Genomic DNA, 17409 nt, shown 5'->3' on the forward strand with positions numbered 1-17409 from the left:
TTGTTTCTATTCCTCTTCCTACTTGTCAGGGTTGGGGACTGGAGTTTGTGCTCTCCAAATTTTTTTGACTGTCAGGATTGTACATTCTAGGGATCCTGGCAATTCATACCACATAGTTATTTGCAGAGGGGGATGGCCACACATACAAACAAGTTCAACTCTGTAGGACAGGAATGCGCTATGTTTGTGAAACAGAAAGCTGCATTAGCAAAGGGGTATACAAACGCACCCAGCTGTAGCATTGGCTTGTACATCCCCATCGGTAACAGAATGCAAATTGCTGGTTGGTTGAAAGAAATACCTGCAGCTCAGCTTTGTCCTTGCTCTGCAGCTGCATTTTATTGCTCCGCAGTTTGCATGAGGGCTACATGTCGGGCACCCTTGACTCATAAGAACCATTTGATCACATAGTTTGCACAAAGGGGGTTGTAGCCTCCACATTAGGAATCGGCAGGTAGCTCCCATCAACACTTCTGGGACTATGCTGCACAGGGATCAAGGAAGGCCGATGCAGAGAGGGCTGTAGTGAATAAAATAGAAGCTGTTGCTGTATCTTCTGCTTTCCCTTTCCAGCAACACAAGACAGCGAAATGACGACATTAACCGCCAGCTGCTGGCCCGTGCATCCAGCATTACACTTACTCTTAAAGCACATTGCCTGTGAGCTCTTAACTTGCACAACCATCTTACAAGTGAATGGGGGTCTGCAGGGGTGTGTATGTTCTGGGGCCTGGTTGGGTGATATTGGGATCTACCAGAATAAAGCTAGATATTACCCTATCTGAGATGTCAGTAAAATGTCTCTTTAAAACGCTATAGTACATGCTTTCATTGAATGTTCATAAAAATTTTTTTTCAGCTAAGAGGGGTGGGTTTGGTTTGGGTTTTTTGGTGGGATTTAAACAGTCCCCTGCAGTTTGTCATCACAATGTTGTCCTCGTGCGTGTTTGAGGACAACTGTAATAACCAGACCGGTCTAGTTTCATTGTCTAAACCTGAGTGAAAAGCAAAGAGGGAAATCACCACCACCAAGAGCAAGAACTAAATTACTCCAGCAGTCTGAGCACTAGCCTGGGACCTAGGAACTCTTGGCACATTCATAGATCCCAAGGCCAGAAGGGACCATTGTGATGGTCTAGTCTGATCTCTAGTATAACACAGGCCAGAGAACGTCCCCCAAACAATTCCTAGAGCAGAGCTTTCAGACAAATATCCAGTCTGGATTTTAAAATTGTGTGATGGAGACTCCACCACAACCCTGGGCAACTTGTTCCAATGGGTCAGTATTCGCATGATCAAATATGTACACCTTATTTCCAGCCTGAAGTTTTCTAGCTTCAGCTTCCAGCCAATTGACCATGTTATACCTGCCACAGATAGATTGAAAAGCCCATTATTAAATAGTGGTTCCCATGTAAGTACTTATAGACTGTAATAGTCACCCCTTAATCTTCTCTTTAAGCTAAGTAGATTCACTATAAGGCAAACTTTCTTATCCTTTAATCATTCTTTTGGCTCTTCTCTGAAACCTCTCCCATTTATCAACACTACTTCTTGAATTGTGGACACTAGAACTGGACACAGGATTTCAGCAGTACTTGCACCAGTGCCAAATACAGACATAAAATAATCTTTCTACTCCTACTCGAGACTCCGCTGTTTATGCCTCCAAGGACCACATTAGCCCTTTTTGCCAAACTGCCATACTGGGAGCTCACGTTCAGTTGATTATCGAGCATGACCCCCAAATCTTTTTCAGAGTCTCTGCTTCTTAGCATGGAGTCCCCCAGCCTGCAAGCAAGGGCGCCTTTCTTTGTTCCTGGATGTATATACTTACTTTTAGCATAATGAAAACGCATATTTGCTTGCGCCCAGTTTACTGAGTGATCCAGACTGCTCTGACTCAGTGACCTGTCCTCTTCATTATTTACCACTCCTCCAATTTTTGGGCCATCTGCAAACTTTTAAAATATTGGCACAGAATTAGCTTTCTTCTAGTTTTTTGGAACTTCCCCATGTTCTGAGACTTATTGAAAATCAAAATTAACAGTCCAGCATACTCCTCAGACAGCTCTTTTAAAACTCTTGGGTGCAAATTAAATGGACTTGCTGGTTTAAAAATGTCTAACTTTAGTAGCAGCTGTTCAACATCCTCGTACTGTATTAGTGGAATAGAAAGAGTGTTAAGAGCGGTATCATATGATATGACTACATCTGATTTTTTCCAAATACAGGACTGAAATATTTATAAAACACTTCTACCTTTTCTGCATTACTATTGATAATTCTTCCATTTCCATCTAGTAATGTACCAATACCACTATTAGGATTCTTCTTGTTCCTAATATACTTAAAACAACTCCTGATTATCCTTAAGTCTGCTAGTCCTTCAGTTCCCTTATCAATTTCTACAATTCCTAGCTTCTGAATTATATTCATTACTATCAACATCCCTTTTCTTCCCCCTGCCTTCACTTCCCCTCTAAACCAGGTTGTGGTGTGTGTTTTTTTTTTTTTTTTTTTAAGCTAAGACAGCCTCTTTCCTCAGTTGTTGGACTTTGGCTTTTTGGGCAACTAGTAAAGCATTCTTAAACAATTCCCAATCCTCATTCACATTTTTCTGATTAAATTCATCCTTCGTGCCCCCCCCCCTCATTTGGCTCATAATTGTTTTCAGCTTTGTGAAATTGGCCGCTTTAAAACACCAAATATAAGTATTACTGGTCTGGACTTTTTTTCTGTTTGTACATTAAGTTACCATTATCTTTTAGTTCTGTGATCAGTTCTTCTTATCTGTCAAGATTAGGTCTAGAAATAGAATTCCCCCAGGTTGGCTGCAGCACTTCGTGAGTTAGGAAATGATAGTCTATAATGTTTAGAAATTCCAAGGATGTTTTAGTACTGGCAAATTAGACCTCCAGCATGTATCCCTCAAATTTATGTCCCCCATGATCACTCAGCTTTCCCCCCCCCTACACATTGTAGACAGGTGTGTAAGGAGCCGTTATCCTGTGCCCTAATGTGATTTGGTGGTCTGCAGCAGATTCCAACTAACACTCCAGTCTTGTGCTTTATCTGCTAGGACATTGATCCAGAAGCATTCAAGATCATTTTCTTTTGTGTTGTCAGTGGCTCAGAGAAGGGTGATGCCATTTTTTGACGTACAGTGCCCCTCCCCCTCCCCTTTTGCCCACTCACTCCTTCCTAAATAGGTTATAACCATTGATTTTAACATTCCAATTATGTGAATCATCCCACCATGTTTCAGTAATACCAACTAGATTGAATTTATGCTCATAAATGAGCCATGCCAATTCCTCTTGTTTGTTACCTAGGAGACTAGCATTGGTTTATATGCAATTAAAAGTTCTTCTCTTTATGCCCTTTGGTTCCTTGATTAATTTTGTTCTCAAGGTCTTGAATCTTTTCTGTGTCTTCACTCTTTTTACCCTCTCCTTTTGTTATTAGTTTAACCCCCTCCACAGTACTCTAGCCAGCCTGTCCTCAAGGAGATTTGGTCCCCTGCTACTGAGGTGGAGGCTATCCAAATTATTCAGTTCTCTCCCCCACAAAAGAAGGCGGATCAATGTTCCACAAAACCCAAACCCTCCACCTTACACCGCTTACCTAACCAGTGGTTCACTTCCAGAATCTTCTGCCTTTGGTCGTCTTTTGCTTGTGGGACAGAAAGGATCTCCAAGATCACTTGGACATTCTTCTGCTTCAGCATGCTTCCAGGTTCTCTGAAGTGATGTTATCTGTGAGCTATCCCTTGACGCACTGTCGTTACTGTCGACATGAACTATCACCAATGGACCCTGACCTGTTCTCTTCAGAAGGCTATTCAATCTTAGAGTGACATCTTGTGGCTTGGCTCTGGGAAGACAGCATCCTGTCCTGTTGTCCACTTGTCCCTTGCAGAATGCTCTTTCAATTCTTCTGAGTATTGAATCCCCAGCAAGGATCATCTGTCTTCCTTGGATGGTTGGAGAACTCATTGTGGGCAAGCCTGCTTTTCTTACAGGTTGGGCTGAGCTGCCATCCATAGGTGTGTCCCATACATCTCTCCATTCCCATAGACCAACTGGATCTTGAGAGGTATTTTCTACAGCTTCCACATTGAGGAACTAGTGTCAATTGGAAACTTCTAGCTGTGTGGAATTCTCTCTGGTGGCCACAGCCTGCCCATCTTCATCTGTCTCCACTGATAAAGAATGCTGATGTGATTTCTTGCGTCTGATGGTTAGGAACTGCCAGGCCTCCTCTCTGACTCTTGATAGCCAGCTCCTTGCTTCCTTGAGCCTGGCTGTCCAGAAACTTCTCCGCTACTCTGATTCTGAGTAGTGTCTTGAATCCAAGAAACTTTTCCTCGAGCACAGCAACCAACTTGCACTTCATGCACCAGAAGTCCCTTCTGGCTTCAGCTAGGAAAGAAAACATGGCACCTCTGTTGCAGGTCACCACCACTGTTCCATCACTGGCCATCCTGAAATCGCACATAGCGCTGAACCCAGAAGGAAAACCTCACACTTCCTCTCTCATCTCCCCCCGAAACTCTGTTAGTTGCCTCTGATCATGGCTCTCAAGTTCACCTGGCAAGTGACTTTTAATACCAAGTCTCCTGCTTAGCTCAGCTCAGCTCCACCCGACACCACTAGGGTGCGATGAACCTGTCAGAGACTTCAGATGGCAGGGCTGGTCAAAGCTCCAAAGGGCAGAGCCTTATAAGGCACTAAACAGACCCCTCTAAGCTGCTTACTTAGGGGCCCATGGTTGCTACACAGCCTAGGCCCAGAGAACAACCGACCCATAGATGGACCAAATGCACCACTCCCCAAGTCCCACTACCTTCAAGCACCGAGTCCACCTCTGTTTCCTCCAAAATGCTCCTGTTAGTGGCCTGTTGCCGTTCTCGAGTTCGCCTAGCAAGTGTCTTGAATGGCCTTGAGCAAACTGTTCCAGTGCCTCAGTTTCTCTGTAGGAGCATTACTGATGCCTAACTTAGCTCACAGGCAGATTTTAATGTAATGGTTGCAACGCACTGTATGGATTTATGAACCCCCCCCCCCCCCATGGTGATATTAAAAACAGTGGTAAGGAATATTTTAAATGTGAAACCTATCATCGTGCCCCCCCTTTCATTGCAGGCTGTTGTCTCTCTCTAAGCAGGATGGGCTGGCCTTCCTGTATAGTTTTCTAATGAATGATCAGGCCAGATCCACCAGTGGTGTAAATCAGTGCAGCTCCATTGAAGTCAAGGGGCCAGATCCCCAGCAGGTGTTAATTAGTGCAGTTTCCCTGAAGTTGGTGGTGCTATGGAGTTGTAGGCCAGTTGAAGAGCTGGCCATTAAGTTCAGAATTTGGTTTGGCCACACAGAGTCTGGGATAATTGCTGCTAATCAGTGTTTATGCAAAGGATTGGGTATTTAGAAACACGCAGGGAGCCTGGGAGGGTAGCTAGTGTTGCACTCGTGGCATGTCTTGCAGTGTTCTCCGCAGACAAGAGAATAAAAAGGCGAATGTCTCCCACCACTTAACTGAACTTCAGTCAGGAGGCAAGTTAAATGAGACCATTCTAAAGCGTGAAACACCCCATAGAGCAAGAACTGACCTTCCTGAGCAGTGTGGTTTCTGTATTATTTCTCTAAACTATTGGTTGCTTGTTTTTACACTTTGCTGCAGTTCATTTGTATGGCAGGTGGTTGTGTATATTTATAGGTGGGACAGGAGGAGGCAGAGCTCCTACGTTCTATTCCCATCTTTGCCAGGCAAGATACTGCACCCTTGTGCCTCGGTTTCCCCATCTGCCTCACGGGGATGTTGTGAAGCGTAGTGGTTTGTAAAGTGCTCTTAGAGCTTTAAAGAAGAGGTCCTAGGGACTGGCAAAAGAATGATCATGTTCTCTGACATGCTTGTCTGTTACAGAAATCTAGCCAGAAGGATGGCCCTTGCAAGACCTGGGTTCAAGTCCTAGCTCCCCCACAGCCTTCCTGTGTGACCTGAGGCAAGTCACTTAGACTCAGGCCCTCAAAGGTGTTTAGGTGCCCAACTCCCATTGAGAATCTGTGCCTCAGTTTCCCCTCTGTGCAATGGGGGGACTAGCAGATTTTATAGTTGGGGGCGCTCTCTTTAACTTAGACACTACACTTGTGTCACTAATGTGTTTCTGTCTAAACAGGAGAAACGGAAGATGGGAAGGCTGGAGGACCACCGATCAGAGGGCAGGACTGTGTGAGACGCCTAGCTGAACGATCCTGGTAAGCACTTCTTTCTCCCCATACAGGAGGGGGAATAAACTATACTGGTATAACTGCATCCATGTTACAGCTTGTATCGCTATTTCAGCGAAAAACCAACAACCCCAAAGCCAAAAACCACCCCAAAACATCCCGTAACCGAGCTCGATATACTGGTACAAAAACCCTCTGTAGCCTCGGCCTTAGACTCTGACTCCGCCAGCAGCTGTGGTTCTGAATAAACAAGCCTCCTTTAAGCCGATAGCATCACAGGCAAATTAATCCTCTCTGTAAGCAGTTATCAGAAAGGGATAACTCCCATGGAAGGAGGAAGTGGAGTAACTCCTGTCTCTCCTCTGTGCAGGGAAAGTAGAGACCTTGATGTCCCAATTCCATGGTCCCTGCACAGGTCTGACTCTGCAGTGCAGGCCTGACTGTAACAGCACCGGCTCTTCCAGACACCGATAATCCTACTGCATTGTGTCAAATATAATACGCCTGAAGTTCCAGCAACTGGGGGACAAGAATCATCATTGGATATGTTCTTAGCTTCTTGAGAATTGCACCACTTGGCACTCGAGAGAGCCCATGTTTCCCCATGAAGAGGCCCTGGCTTTCTGCCCTCCTGAGTTTTGTTTCCATATTCTTCTCAGAATGGCGCCATGACTTACCGTCTGGTGCCTCTGGGATCACTGCTCCTGATGCATTTTGCACTGGTCATGAAATTCCAACTGCCACCTTGAAAGCCTTACACACCAACGTTGGAGACCGCTTCCTTCACCTCCCGGTTTTCTGGTCTACTAAACCTTTTCCTAGATTCTCGATGCCAGTTCCAACTCTAAAAGCCACTGCCCTATACTGATTGGGAGATAAGCCTGAGACAAAACCCCTGGTTCAAAGATCCTTAGATTTTAGAATAGTTTGGCCCCACGTCCAAACTTTACAGCTGGCCCTGTACAGGGCCAAACGCAACCCCCAGGTCTAAACATTCCTGAGCCATGGGAAAGCTCAGATCCCAGAGTCAGCATCACTGTTGGACTCTCTCAAGAGACTGGTCTGGCTTCTGTTCTTCACCAAGTGGGTGTTTTTCAAGCATTGTTTGGGATTTGCAGCTTTCTCTGCTGCTCCAAATTGAGCTGCCCTAGGTAAGGATTTCCTAGGTCTCCTCTACTAAAGCTAGGTTACGTGCCTGCTGCTACTTCACACATTTCTGAGTGCTACAGTATTCAACACATTCAAAGCCAGCCCAAGTTCCCTCTGAAGTGAAAGATGGTCAGGTTTTCTGTACATGCTCTCCCTTCCCTCCCACTCGTCCTCTTTTCTGCAGTTTTCACTATGATTTTTTTCTCCATTTCCCTCTTCTCCACTCATTCCCCGGTGGCCCCGCGTTCTCCCCTTTAAGTCCCCCTCCTTCCTCTCCCCTTCCCCCCCCCCCCCACATGGTGGTATTCTACAAGAGGGCAAGGGGCAGACAGAGCCATTCTGTTGCCTTGTCCTCCCAGCAGTGGGGCTGGAGTGAGGTCCGGTGAGGACGACGCTAGCCTGGGATAAATACATTTGACTGAGAGGTGCTCTGCTACGTGATAATAGGAGCCATATACCTCTAGAATGAGGGGCAGTGGGTGAATTTGGCCGAACAGTTGGGTCTCATTACTCACTCTATCTTGGGTTGCGAAAGAACATTTTTTAACATTGTTCTTTCACTGGTTTTGATTTTTCTTTGCATTTTGCTCCGTACGGAGGATGAAACTAGACCAGTCAGTTTCAGCTGCTGTTTCCAGACAATTTTTGCTTTTTAGCGAACCCTGCCGTGTTTGGGTTGGGAGCACCGCAGGGGGAATGTTCAGGTCCACCCAAACCTTGGGGTTGAAATGAAAAAGAAAATGGGGGAAGCATTTCAATTTCACGCAGGTTTTGTGAAAGTCAGTTCAGTCCTCAGTGGCCGTACTTGATAGCAGCTATAGAATCCAGCACATGATGGGGAGAAGCTGATGGTGATTCCCAGTTAGGGTAGCCTACAAACTATAGCCTCATTAGGGGGTGGGCTGTGAATTGGGGCGTGTCTAGTCCCCATGGTCAGCTGACATTCACACGGCCATGAGCAGCAAAATACTAGCTCATTGATTTTTGGGTCTGCATGTTTTTCCTGCTCAGAGGATAAGCAAGGCAGACTTAAGGGCATGTCCTCCTACTCGAATCCTTTCCTGGTCAGGGCTTCTTGCCGCCAAAGACCCAATGGGCAGAGTGTCTGCTCCCTTCGCCTTGCTGTCTTGTCTGGGGAATGATTGGGCTTTAAATATATCTTTTTTTCAAGGCAAGTCATGAACGGAGATATTTCCCCCCCTTTCTTTTGTTAAGGTGGACACAGCCACAAGGGCTGGAAAATAATGGACAGCAGAGGAGAGTTTTTAAGAAGACATGAAAGTTATTGTCTATAGGCCTCGATTCTCTCGCCACCCGCAGGCAGTTCTTGGAATCTACCTCAAAAATGCCAGTCACTGGATTCTAAAGCTGCAATAGCTTCTGTGTGTTGAGTCGAGTTTCTGAAACTTCATATCCTTCCTAACCAGCTGGAAAGAAATTGCTCTATTAGACAAACTCTGGTTCTGAGGGAATGAACAAATAGAGCTTCAGCTACCCTGCTGGCATGTGGTGTAAATACTTAATTTGTGTTACAGTATGTGACAATACATATGATCCGATTTAATCATCTGGACTAGCCAAGGATCCAGGCCTAGCAAACACAACTTAGAAACCATTAAATCACATAGAATTCATTCATACTTTAAAATAAGCTTTATTTTTTTTTAATATTTTTATATTTGCATCCATGCCTTCAAGGACTCTTCCCCACTCACGTGGGAAAAGTTAAATCTAATGTTACCCATAATTCATATGCTATTAATTGTAGTTTTCTTTTAAATAAATCATCCTCTTAGTAACTTTTTTAGAATTATTTCCTAATTTAGAAAAGCTGAAATGAAAAGGAAACTACTAAAATAACCAGGAGTTTTGCTTGCTTGTTTTTAAATTATAAAAACACAAGAGGGGGAAAAAATGTATAAAGATGGTCCTCTGCAGAGAAGGATACCACAGGGTGTTCTCCCCAACCCTGGTTTGGGACAGATCCCCATTGCAAAGCAGTGCAGGTATTTAAAGCTGCTTTCCCTAACCCGCTGTGGTTTCTCCAGATCGTTCTGTTAGAAGGAAATGTAACATGGGGGTATTTTGTGTTTTAGTTTCATAATTAAAGACCAAATATCCCTTTCAAACAGGGTGCACGTATTGGAATTAAAAAAATACACAATAATATTTTATTAAATAATTTTAAAGTTAAGAGCGTAAAATTGTATTGTAAGCATTAAAGCACGACGCACTGTATTTTGTAGTAACCAGACAACCGTGCATGTTAGTGGAAAGAAAAAAAATCACAGATTTTGAAGAGAGCCTAATGGATTTAGGAGCACAAGTCCCCAGTAAAAAGCATGGGCTTTGTGCTTATAAATCTTTTAGGTGCACTGGCAAAAGTCTCTGCCCCCCAATAAACTAGAATTTAGAAGAGAATGAACAGACATGGTTTCAGAAGCAACTACATCAAATTACCTGATCTTTCCAAAATGGACATTTGTTTGCCTGTGAAGCAGAGTTAGAAGGAAACAATGCCCCACACTAAGGGTTGAAGAGATGCAACTGCCAGCTTTGCTTACCTGGGGGCACCAACGCTATTAGACTGCTCCACTGTGGGATGAATGACAGGAGTAGCCCAGACCCAGACCAGTGTTCTTACAGACAAAATAAATATTCCTGGCCTGAGTTAAGAGCATTGGATACAGAACAGTTTTCCAGTGTTCCCCAAGTGTCTGATCGAACGCTGTAGCCTGATATTTACAGTCAGACTCACTCCCAACTTTACTCTGGAGTCTTAGGTTCCCATTCAACAAAGCACAACTTTAAGCAGGTGTTTAAACCACCTTGAAGTCAATGGGACTTAAGTACTTTCCTGCGAAGAGATGCATTGCTGAATCAGGGCCTTGGTTCCTTAAGACATGCTTTATCCCCCTTTCTTATTAATAACCCAAATGAATCCAGTATATAGGAAAAGCCGCAGACATGAGGCAAAAACTAATTGTATGTTTCTGTGGACAGAAAATACAATCAAAGAAAAGGTCAGTGCTTCCTTCCAAACCCACGCAATACTGAAAAGGCCAGTCTGCTTTGCAGTCTAACATTTTCCTCCACATTATTCCATAATAAATATCTCTGTTGCTCTTTTCCAATATGTTGAGTTTTTTTTTTTTTTTATAGTTTTAGATAAAGATATCTGTAAATATCTGACCTGGTTATACTTCCTATATAGCAATCTGGCTCCCCGATCCTGCTGTCTGGATTGACTGCGGGATAGGGGAACGTACACCATATTAGCACGAGAGACAGAAATGCAACAGAAATTCATTTGGAAAAAAACCCACCAAGACAAATAGAAAAATGGATTCGCTCAGCTTCTACCCAATCCTACCCTAGCTCTGCAGGCAGCAGTTTAATAGAACAGTTCGGTATAAACACACCCTCCCATCCCCATCCAAACCATTGTGGAAAAATATAAATTCCAATCTGTATGTAATAATTTAGTTAGAATAGCTCTTCTGGATTTGCGCAAATAAATTAAACTAAACAATCAAAGGAAAGTTAAACCATCATTCCAGGCTGGCAGGCATTAAGAAGAGAACAGTGTTGCCTCCTGAGATTTTGGCCAGGAAGACGTCGCACTGAGTGAGATTTTAAGGTCTTTCTGGATAGGCAGAGCCTAACGGTATTTGTAACTCAGGTGCACCCTGTGAATAGGACACTGTCCCCTCCAACCCCCAACTTTTAGAACATGCCAGATACAGAATGCACCAACATGAGGGGCTCAAGAAAACAGCGGTTTTTGGACAAGAGACATCACAAGCACAAAGTGCACAATATTGTTGTTATTTACAAGTACACAGCAGTCCTTCAAGTTTCAAGTTTCATTAAGAAGAAAAAAATAAAAATCAAAAACCAAAAGAAACCAAACCAAACAAAAAAGAGAAACAAAACGAGAGGATTACAACACAACTGCATCGCTCCAAAGACAACAGTTAACAGAGTCACACACAGGCTTTGTTTGTAGTACGTACATCAGTTACAGAAGTGGCGACGCAGAGGGAAAAGGCTCACTTCCTTTTTTAGTTAGATGCATCCACGCACACACAATCACACACCCACCCACGCACGCACACCGGCAGCAGAGGAAGGAGGCGAGCTACCAGCTTGGGGAGGGGAAGGGTCACCAGTCTGCGTCTTCCTCTATGTAATAATCGGGAGCAGTACCATCAAAGAGGCCCGGGTCTAGGGATTTCCGCTGCTTCCCTCTGGCAAATACCCTGGAGATGGAACCAAACCCCATCTTCTCTTTCTTCTTTTTTCGTTTTTGGTCTTCGAGGTCCTCTAGAGACTGCAAAGCGGAGGGAGAAGAAAGAAGGGGAAATAACATGAGCGTCGACAATAAACAGCCTGGGGAGAGAAGGTGCTTAGATGCTGGGGTGGGGCAGGAACCATATGAGGGAAAGGAGACGATCCAGAGACTCCATGGAGGCCACTGAGGACTGCTATAGCTATTGGTTTTATGTGGAAAGTGCCCAGATGCTATGGTGATGAGCAGCCGGCTAAAACGCCAAGAGGGGTCACTTTCAAAAATCTCCATCTAAGAGACTGGGAAATACACAGACATCCAAATTCCTTTGGGGGCTTTAAATATCTCAGCCTTGATAACTAGGACAGGGGGATGGTCCAGGCCTTCTGGAGAATGCCTACACAATCAGCAAAAGCGCTCAAGCTGGAGCTCCCGTAATGTAAATGAGAAGGGGCTGCTGGCGGGGGCCCTCAATTCTGGAATTTGCTCCCCACCTTCGGGTCCACAAGAGCCCGGAGTTGTTGCTCTTCCAGGCAAGCTGGTAAGGAGCCTGTGGGTTGAGGTGGAGATGTTTATGGGCTGTCCCTGGCCTGTCTATGTTGTAATTTTTCACTTACAGGTTAGGCACCCTGAGCAGAGGGTAGGTGCCTATTGGTGTATTTTAAAATGTGAAGAAATTAATAAGGGCCTAATCTGATGTCACTGAAGGCTAACTAGGCTTTGGTTTGGACCCTGTACCTGGACGTCTCTTATCCTAAATAACCATAATATGTATTTACATAGTATCCATGCATTGGAGATGTTATTAAAATTAATAGTACTTTGTGAAAAGGCAAGAGGGTCTAGTAAATTCCAGCACCAGAGTGAGGGGAAAAGAATCCAGCCCCAATAACCCCCTTTCCTGCAATCCAAAAGCAACCAACTTCAGCCTAAGGAAGTGGGATCTGAGCCTGCTCTCATTGTAGCAAAAGACTCCTTCAACTCAATGGGAGCCAGAGTGGAGTTTTAAGTGGAAGGATGCTACAGAGAAACTGGGGAGAGGATTGCAGATGAATAGGATGGAAGTACTTGTTTTCTTAAATCCAGGTGCATTGCTTTGTACAGAATGTAGCCTAGCTGGATGTGCTTTTACATAACCCCATGGACTCACCGACCTGTTCTTTAACCTAGGCTAGAACACTAGAGCCAGACAGAACAAGCTCAAAACTTGGTCCCCTTTGTCAGAAAGCCTATGGAAACTTTTGAGCAAACCTGGGAGGATTTAGTGGAGTCAAGATTTCACCCTCGGAAGTGGGTGTTTTGCCACTTACTTCAAGGGGACCAGGTTTCACACTGGGCTTAGTGAGGGGGGTTCTGCGGGTAAAATAGGAGAGTCGTTTGACTGAGGTCTGCCTTGAAGCTCTGGGTTTACTCAAACCAGAGACAGGACTCTAAAACCCAGATCCTCAAAAGAATGTAGGTGTCTAACTCCCATTGAAACCTAAATACCTTTGGGGATCTGGGTCAAAGTTATTACAGCTGGATTTTGACCACCACAAGTATTCCTGGGGGACGGGGGTGTCGGTGTTTGGACCTGGGTTTTGGAGCGGCTCGTTTATATTTGGAAGACCACAGAGTTCAGGAATAGCTGGGGCACAGGCCCATCTGCAATCCAAACCCCCAGGTGTGTGAATCCACATGGGCGATGTTCACACAAACCCTTGTGAAGGGAAATCTCTGAGTCTAAAGGAGGTGTTTTAACCGTTTCTTCTCTCTCATCAACCTTCTCCCCTCTTGTTTTTCTTTAGTAGCAGCGGGCTCTAAACTGGAGACAGATCAGCCATTGCTTTTGCTTTTCAGACCGCAAGGTGTGGTTTACTTGAAACTTTCTTTCCAAATAAAGTGTCTTGAAGTTAAAAAACACTAAGTCAAGGAGCAAACGCCAGCACCAGTGTCTCACTCCAGAAGAGGTAAATCTGTGCAAATGGCTGGTGCGGAATGAGTCTAAGGTCCTGTCTGCTAAGGACATTTACAACAGCGTAGCTATTTCAATGCAGTTACCCAGTGCAAGCCCCTAAGGTATCTGGCTCCCCAGCTGCAGCTTAATGGGGGATGTTACAGGATGATGATGTATCAGATGAAGCCCTGCGTGAGGCTGGTGCAGCACATCATTTACTTACGCCACTGCAAATTTCTTTAATGTAGACAAAGCCTCAGTTACTTTTGTTTCCACCGTTCTGCACCCAGCTGCCTGAACCCAGCATAGCGAGCTCATGCTGCTGCTTGCCCCTGCCTGGTCTGCCAGGGCTATGCTCCTTTTCGTGCGCTAGTGGCTCCTTGAGCTAGCAGGAGCGTGTCTAATGCGAGCTGCCAATCACCCCCCCTCGCTCCTGGTGTAGACGTAGCCTACGTTGGCGTAACAGATACCGAGCAGCTGGCAGAAGGTGCAGTTTACACCAGATTGGACTCTTCTGCATATGACCCTGTGGGTCCCTCCCCCTCTCTGGAAAAGGCAACTGCTATTCCCTATATCGACTACTCTCTCCCACCTCCTCGACTACAGCTGGGCCGGGGTCAGAGAGTTTGGCTCTGGATCCAAAGTTGAGGGCTGCTCAAATCCAGAGTTTTGATTCAGGCCCATTTCCAAAACTGACAGATGTTACCAGTTGTGGTCTACCTATAGACTTGCAATGTACCTATTAGGCATGGCACGTGACTCAAGCCTCTGCACCCTGTGTGTGCATCAGCCACGCTGTGCACTAGTAAACTGTATTTCACTAGGAGATTGGTCAAGAAAGGCAATTGGTTTCCTACCTGTACAATTGGGTTGTGCAAGTTCTTCTGTACCGGGCCAGGACTATCCCCCTACCGGTAGAAGGAGACAGATCACATTGAAACAGCATAAACACAGCCCTAGTACCACCCAGCACTGTTAGAGGAAAACTGGCCCAGGGATACAAATGCCCAGCCAGGAGCTCTCTCTCTGGGGATCCTGCTTGTTTCTGGGCTTCAGAGCATTAGCTGGTGCAAAGTTGCTGCTGTTTAATGCTGAAGCCAATTCTTTTGGGGAAGGAGAAGAGGGGTTTGGGAAAAGAAGATCATGCTGACGCAGGTAAAACTGTATGTCCCCTGTTATTTTATAGCCACGTAGACTAGGCTAAGGGCAACCAAGAGTGAAATTCAAACATGGTTTTGGAAAAGTCAGAATAAAGAAGGGTGAATCTGCTGAACTCAACCAAACTTCCTTGAACCGAGACAAGATTCATATAACCCTTTGTTCTTATGACTCCTGCACCTGTGTCTCATCTTTGCAAACCAGAGAAATGTCTGAGAAACACCCGAACTTCGGGGTGCTTCTCGGGGCCCAGACGCACCCTCCCAACTCCCACATTAGTAACAAAAATAAAATCCAGACAAATGCAGACATTTCGGTCCAGGTGCCTTTCCCCTTTGGGTGACAGGTCAAGGAACTAAAGAGGAAAAATTTAATCTGGAGCCACCATTTATGCTGTTCCCAGTTGGTCTGCCTCTGCCTGTTGGCACGGGGCTAATGCCATTGGTTCTGGACCGGTATAGGAAATGCCACAGACTGTAACATTAATTCATGTCAGGCCAGGTTTGAAGGCAATGGATTTAAGTTACACATTGGTGAGCAGGTGGAAAGGAGCATGCATTGGTGAAACAGACATGCCAAGTGACCAAATTGGTGTGGAGATGGGTCTGCTTTACTACCACTTCTCAGCTCTTTATTACACCCCTCTCTTCTGGCCCCCTAAGCATGGAGTTTACACCAGCTTACGCTCCCTTAGACTGAGATCTGCTCCCTGAACTCAGATCCCCTCTGACTGGTATCTTGATTCAAATGCCACAGGTACTGGAGGTAATTGGTCAAGCAAAAATGTAACGAGGAGGACTGAAGCTAGCCCCTCATTAACGAGGAGGGATGTGCCTGACTATTACCAATTAGTAATGAATCATTATTATTTGTACAGCACTGCCAGGGTGCTGGATGCTTTATGCGGGAGTGGTCCAGAACTCAATGGGAAATGGCCTTATCAGCTCACACAAGGATTTGGGAAGCTGCCTCATATTCTGCCCATTTGTGTTTAGACCCAGCTAGGAAGCACCATCGGGGGAGTGTGTGTGTGTGTGTGTATTTCAAATGGGAGGAATAGCCAACGTGAAAGCATAACTGTCAAACTAAAAAAGCCACACAAATAAATCTGCTCACTAGAAGTTAGCTCTAAGGGTTTGTCTCCACAGCAAGTTATTCCAGATTAGGTATTATTCCTGATTAATGCCGTGTGTGGATGCCCTTATTCCAGAATAAGAGTGCTTTATTGTGAATTAGTTTAAGCCAGTTGGTCCTTTCTGTAGTAAAGCTCCTTAAACTAACTTGGCAGCAGGCACTCTTGGGGCTTGTTTACACAAACAGTTAGTGCATGGTAAACTGAGGTGAAAATCTACCTCGCACTAGCCTGCTGCACACTCACTGGCAGTCTGAACTCTGCTGTTGTGCACTGAAAGTTCCCTAATGCACTTTAATCTGCTCCCATTTCGAAGAGGGGCAGCTCAAAGCACACCAAGGAACTGCTGGTGCCCAGCAGCAGGGTCTATTTTGGACACAGTGCCTGGCAGGCTAGAAATAGGTAGATTTACATCCCAGCTTGCTGTGAACTGCTGGTCTAGACAAGCCTGTATTCGGGAATCAGGAATAGTTAATCTGCTTTAAATTCATACCGTACCTTATTCAGGATTAATTTTCATGTGCAGACAAGCCCTAAGAGAGAGCTTGTGCCACACACCCCATTGGTCTCCCTGCCAGCAAGAGGCTCGGTGAGCCTCAGCTGTGAGGGGGAGCTTTGGAGATGCCAATGTCTCTAGGAGTGAGACAAACGCTACCCCCTCATTTCACAAAGGTCACTTGAGAGCGATCAGATGCTGCCTTACAGATGTGAGCTGGATTTTAATTGGTGACCACAGCTAAAGAGTCTGTTATCAATACACTGAACCAGACAGTCCTCACACACTGTTCTTCTGACTGCACAGTGCAGACACCCCCCCCCCATCTCTCTCTCTTTCATTGCAGTGAGGCAATCGCCTGAGGGGCTTGGAGATTGTTCTCTCATTCCTATATGGTTGCCTTAGTCAGCAGGGCTCTCTTATCTGGCAAATGCTCACTCCCTGAACTCCGCTCCTAGAATTAAGCTACATTTATCTGCATCTATTAGCCAGGACATCTTAATTATGAACCGTATAACCCCTCTGCTCTCCCATTGCAATGTTTCTGGATATTTCCTGCACCTTCCAATTTATTTTCTCCATTGAACTTTGAAATATTCTCTTCCATGCTGTCGCTCCAGTCATTTAAATCAATTCTATTGATACCGAAGCAAGACTCCTGGCCTCTCTGTCTTTGCTTCTTTCATTAGTAGAAAAGGCTGCCGCTCTCAGGTCAGAAGCTCTCTCTTTTCTCCCCTCCCCCAATTAAAAAAAGTGGAATGCAAAGGGCCAAATTCTGCTCTCATTTACACGGTTATACATCAAGAGTAACTTCACGGATGGAATTACTGTAGATTTATACCAGCCTAAAAGGAGAGTAGAAATGTGGATTTACACCAGCTCGGTGTGTGAGATCATGTCTCCCTCCGGTGGCTAAGGAAAGTATCAGCCCTAAATCTGTTCACTAATGGAGATTCTCCTTTAAACTCACAGCTATGCTTTTGGAGAGGAAGTTGCTAGGATCTGTCCCCAGTGTTG

At 45.1% G+C, this 17409-nt stretch overlaps 1 protein-coding gene across 5 annotated transcripts in view; it reads right to left on the reverse strand.

Moving 5' to 3' along the window:
* The window catches only part of KAZN (kazrin, periplakin interacting protein), a 738190-nt gene that overhangs the window by 42326 nt on the left and 678455 nt on the right, over positions 1-17409 (reverse strand). For all 5 annotated transcript variants that reach the window (XM_048825097.2, XM_048825098.2, XM_048825099.2 and 2 more), the window contains 2 exons: positions 14464-14514; positions 11589-11712 (listed from right to left, as the gene is read on the reverse strand). In XM_048825097.2, coding sequence (XP_048681054.1) covers positions 11589-11712; positions 14464-14514 — 175 coding nt within the window. The remainder of the gene's footprint in view (positions 1-11588; positions 11713-14463; positions 14515-17409) is intronic.

The sequence above is a fragment of the Caretta caretta genome, chromosome 18, assembly GCF_965140235.1.
Source record: "Caretta caretta isolate rCarCar2 chromosome 18, rCarCar1.hap1, whole genome shotgun sequence".
Lineage (NCBI taxonomy): Eukaryota > Metazoa > Chordata > Testudines > Cheloniidae > Caretta > Caretta caretta.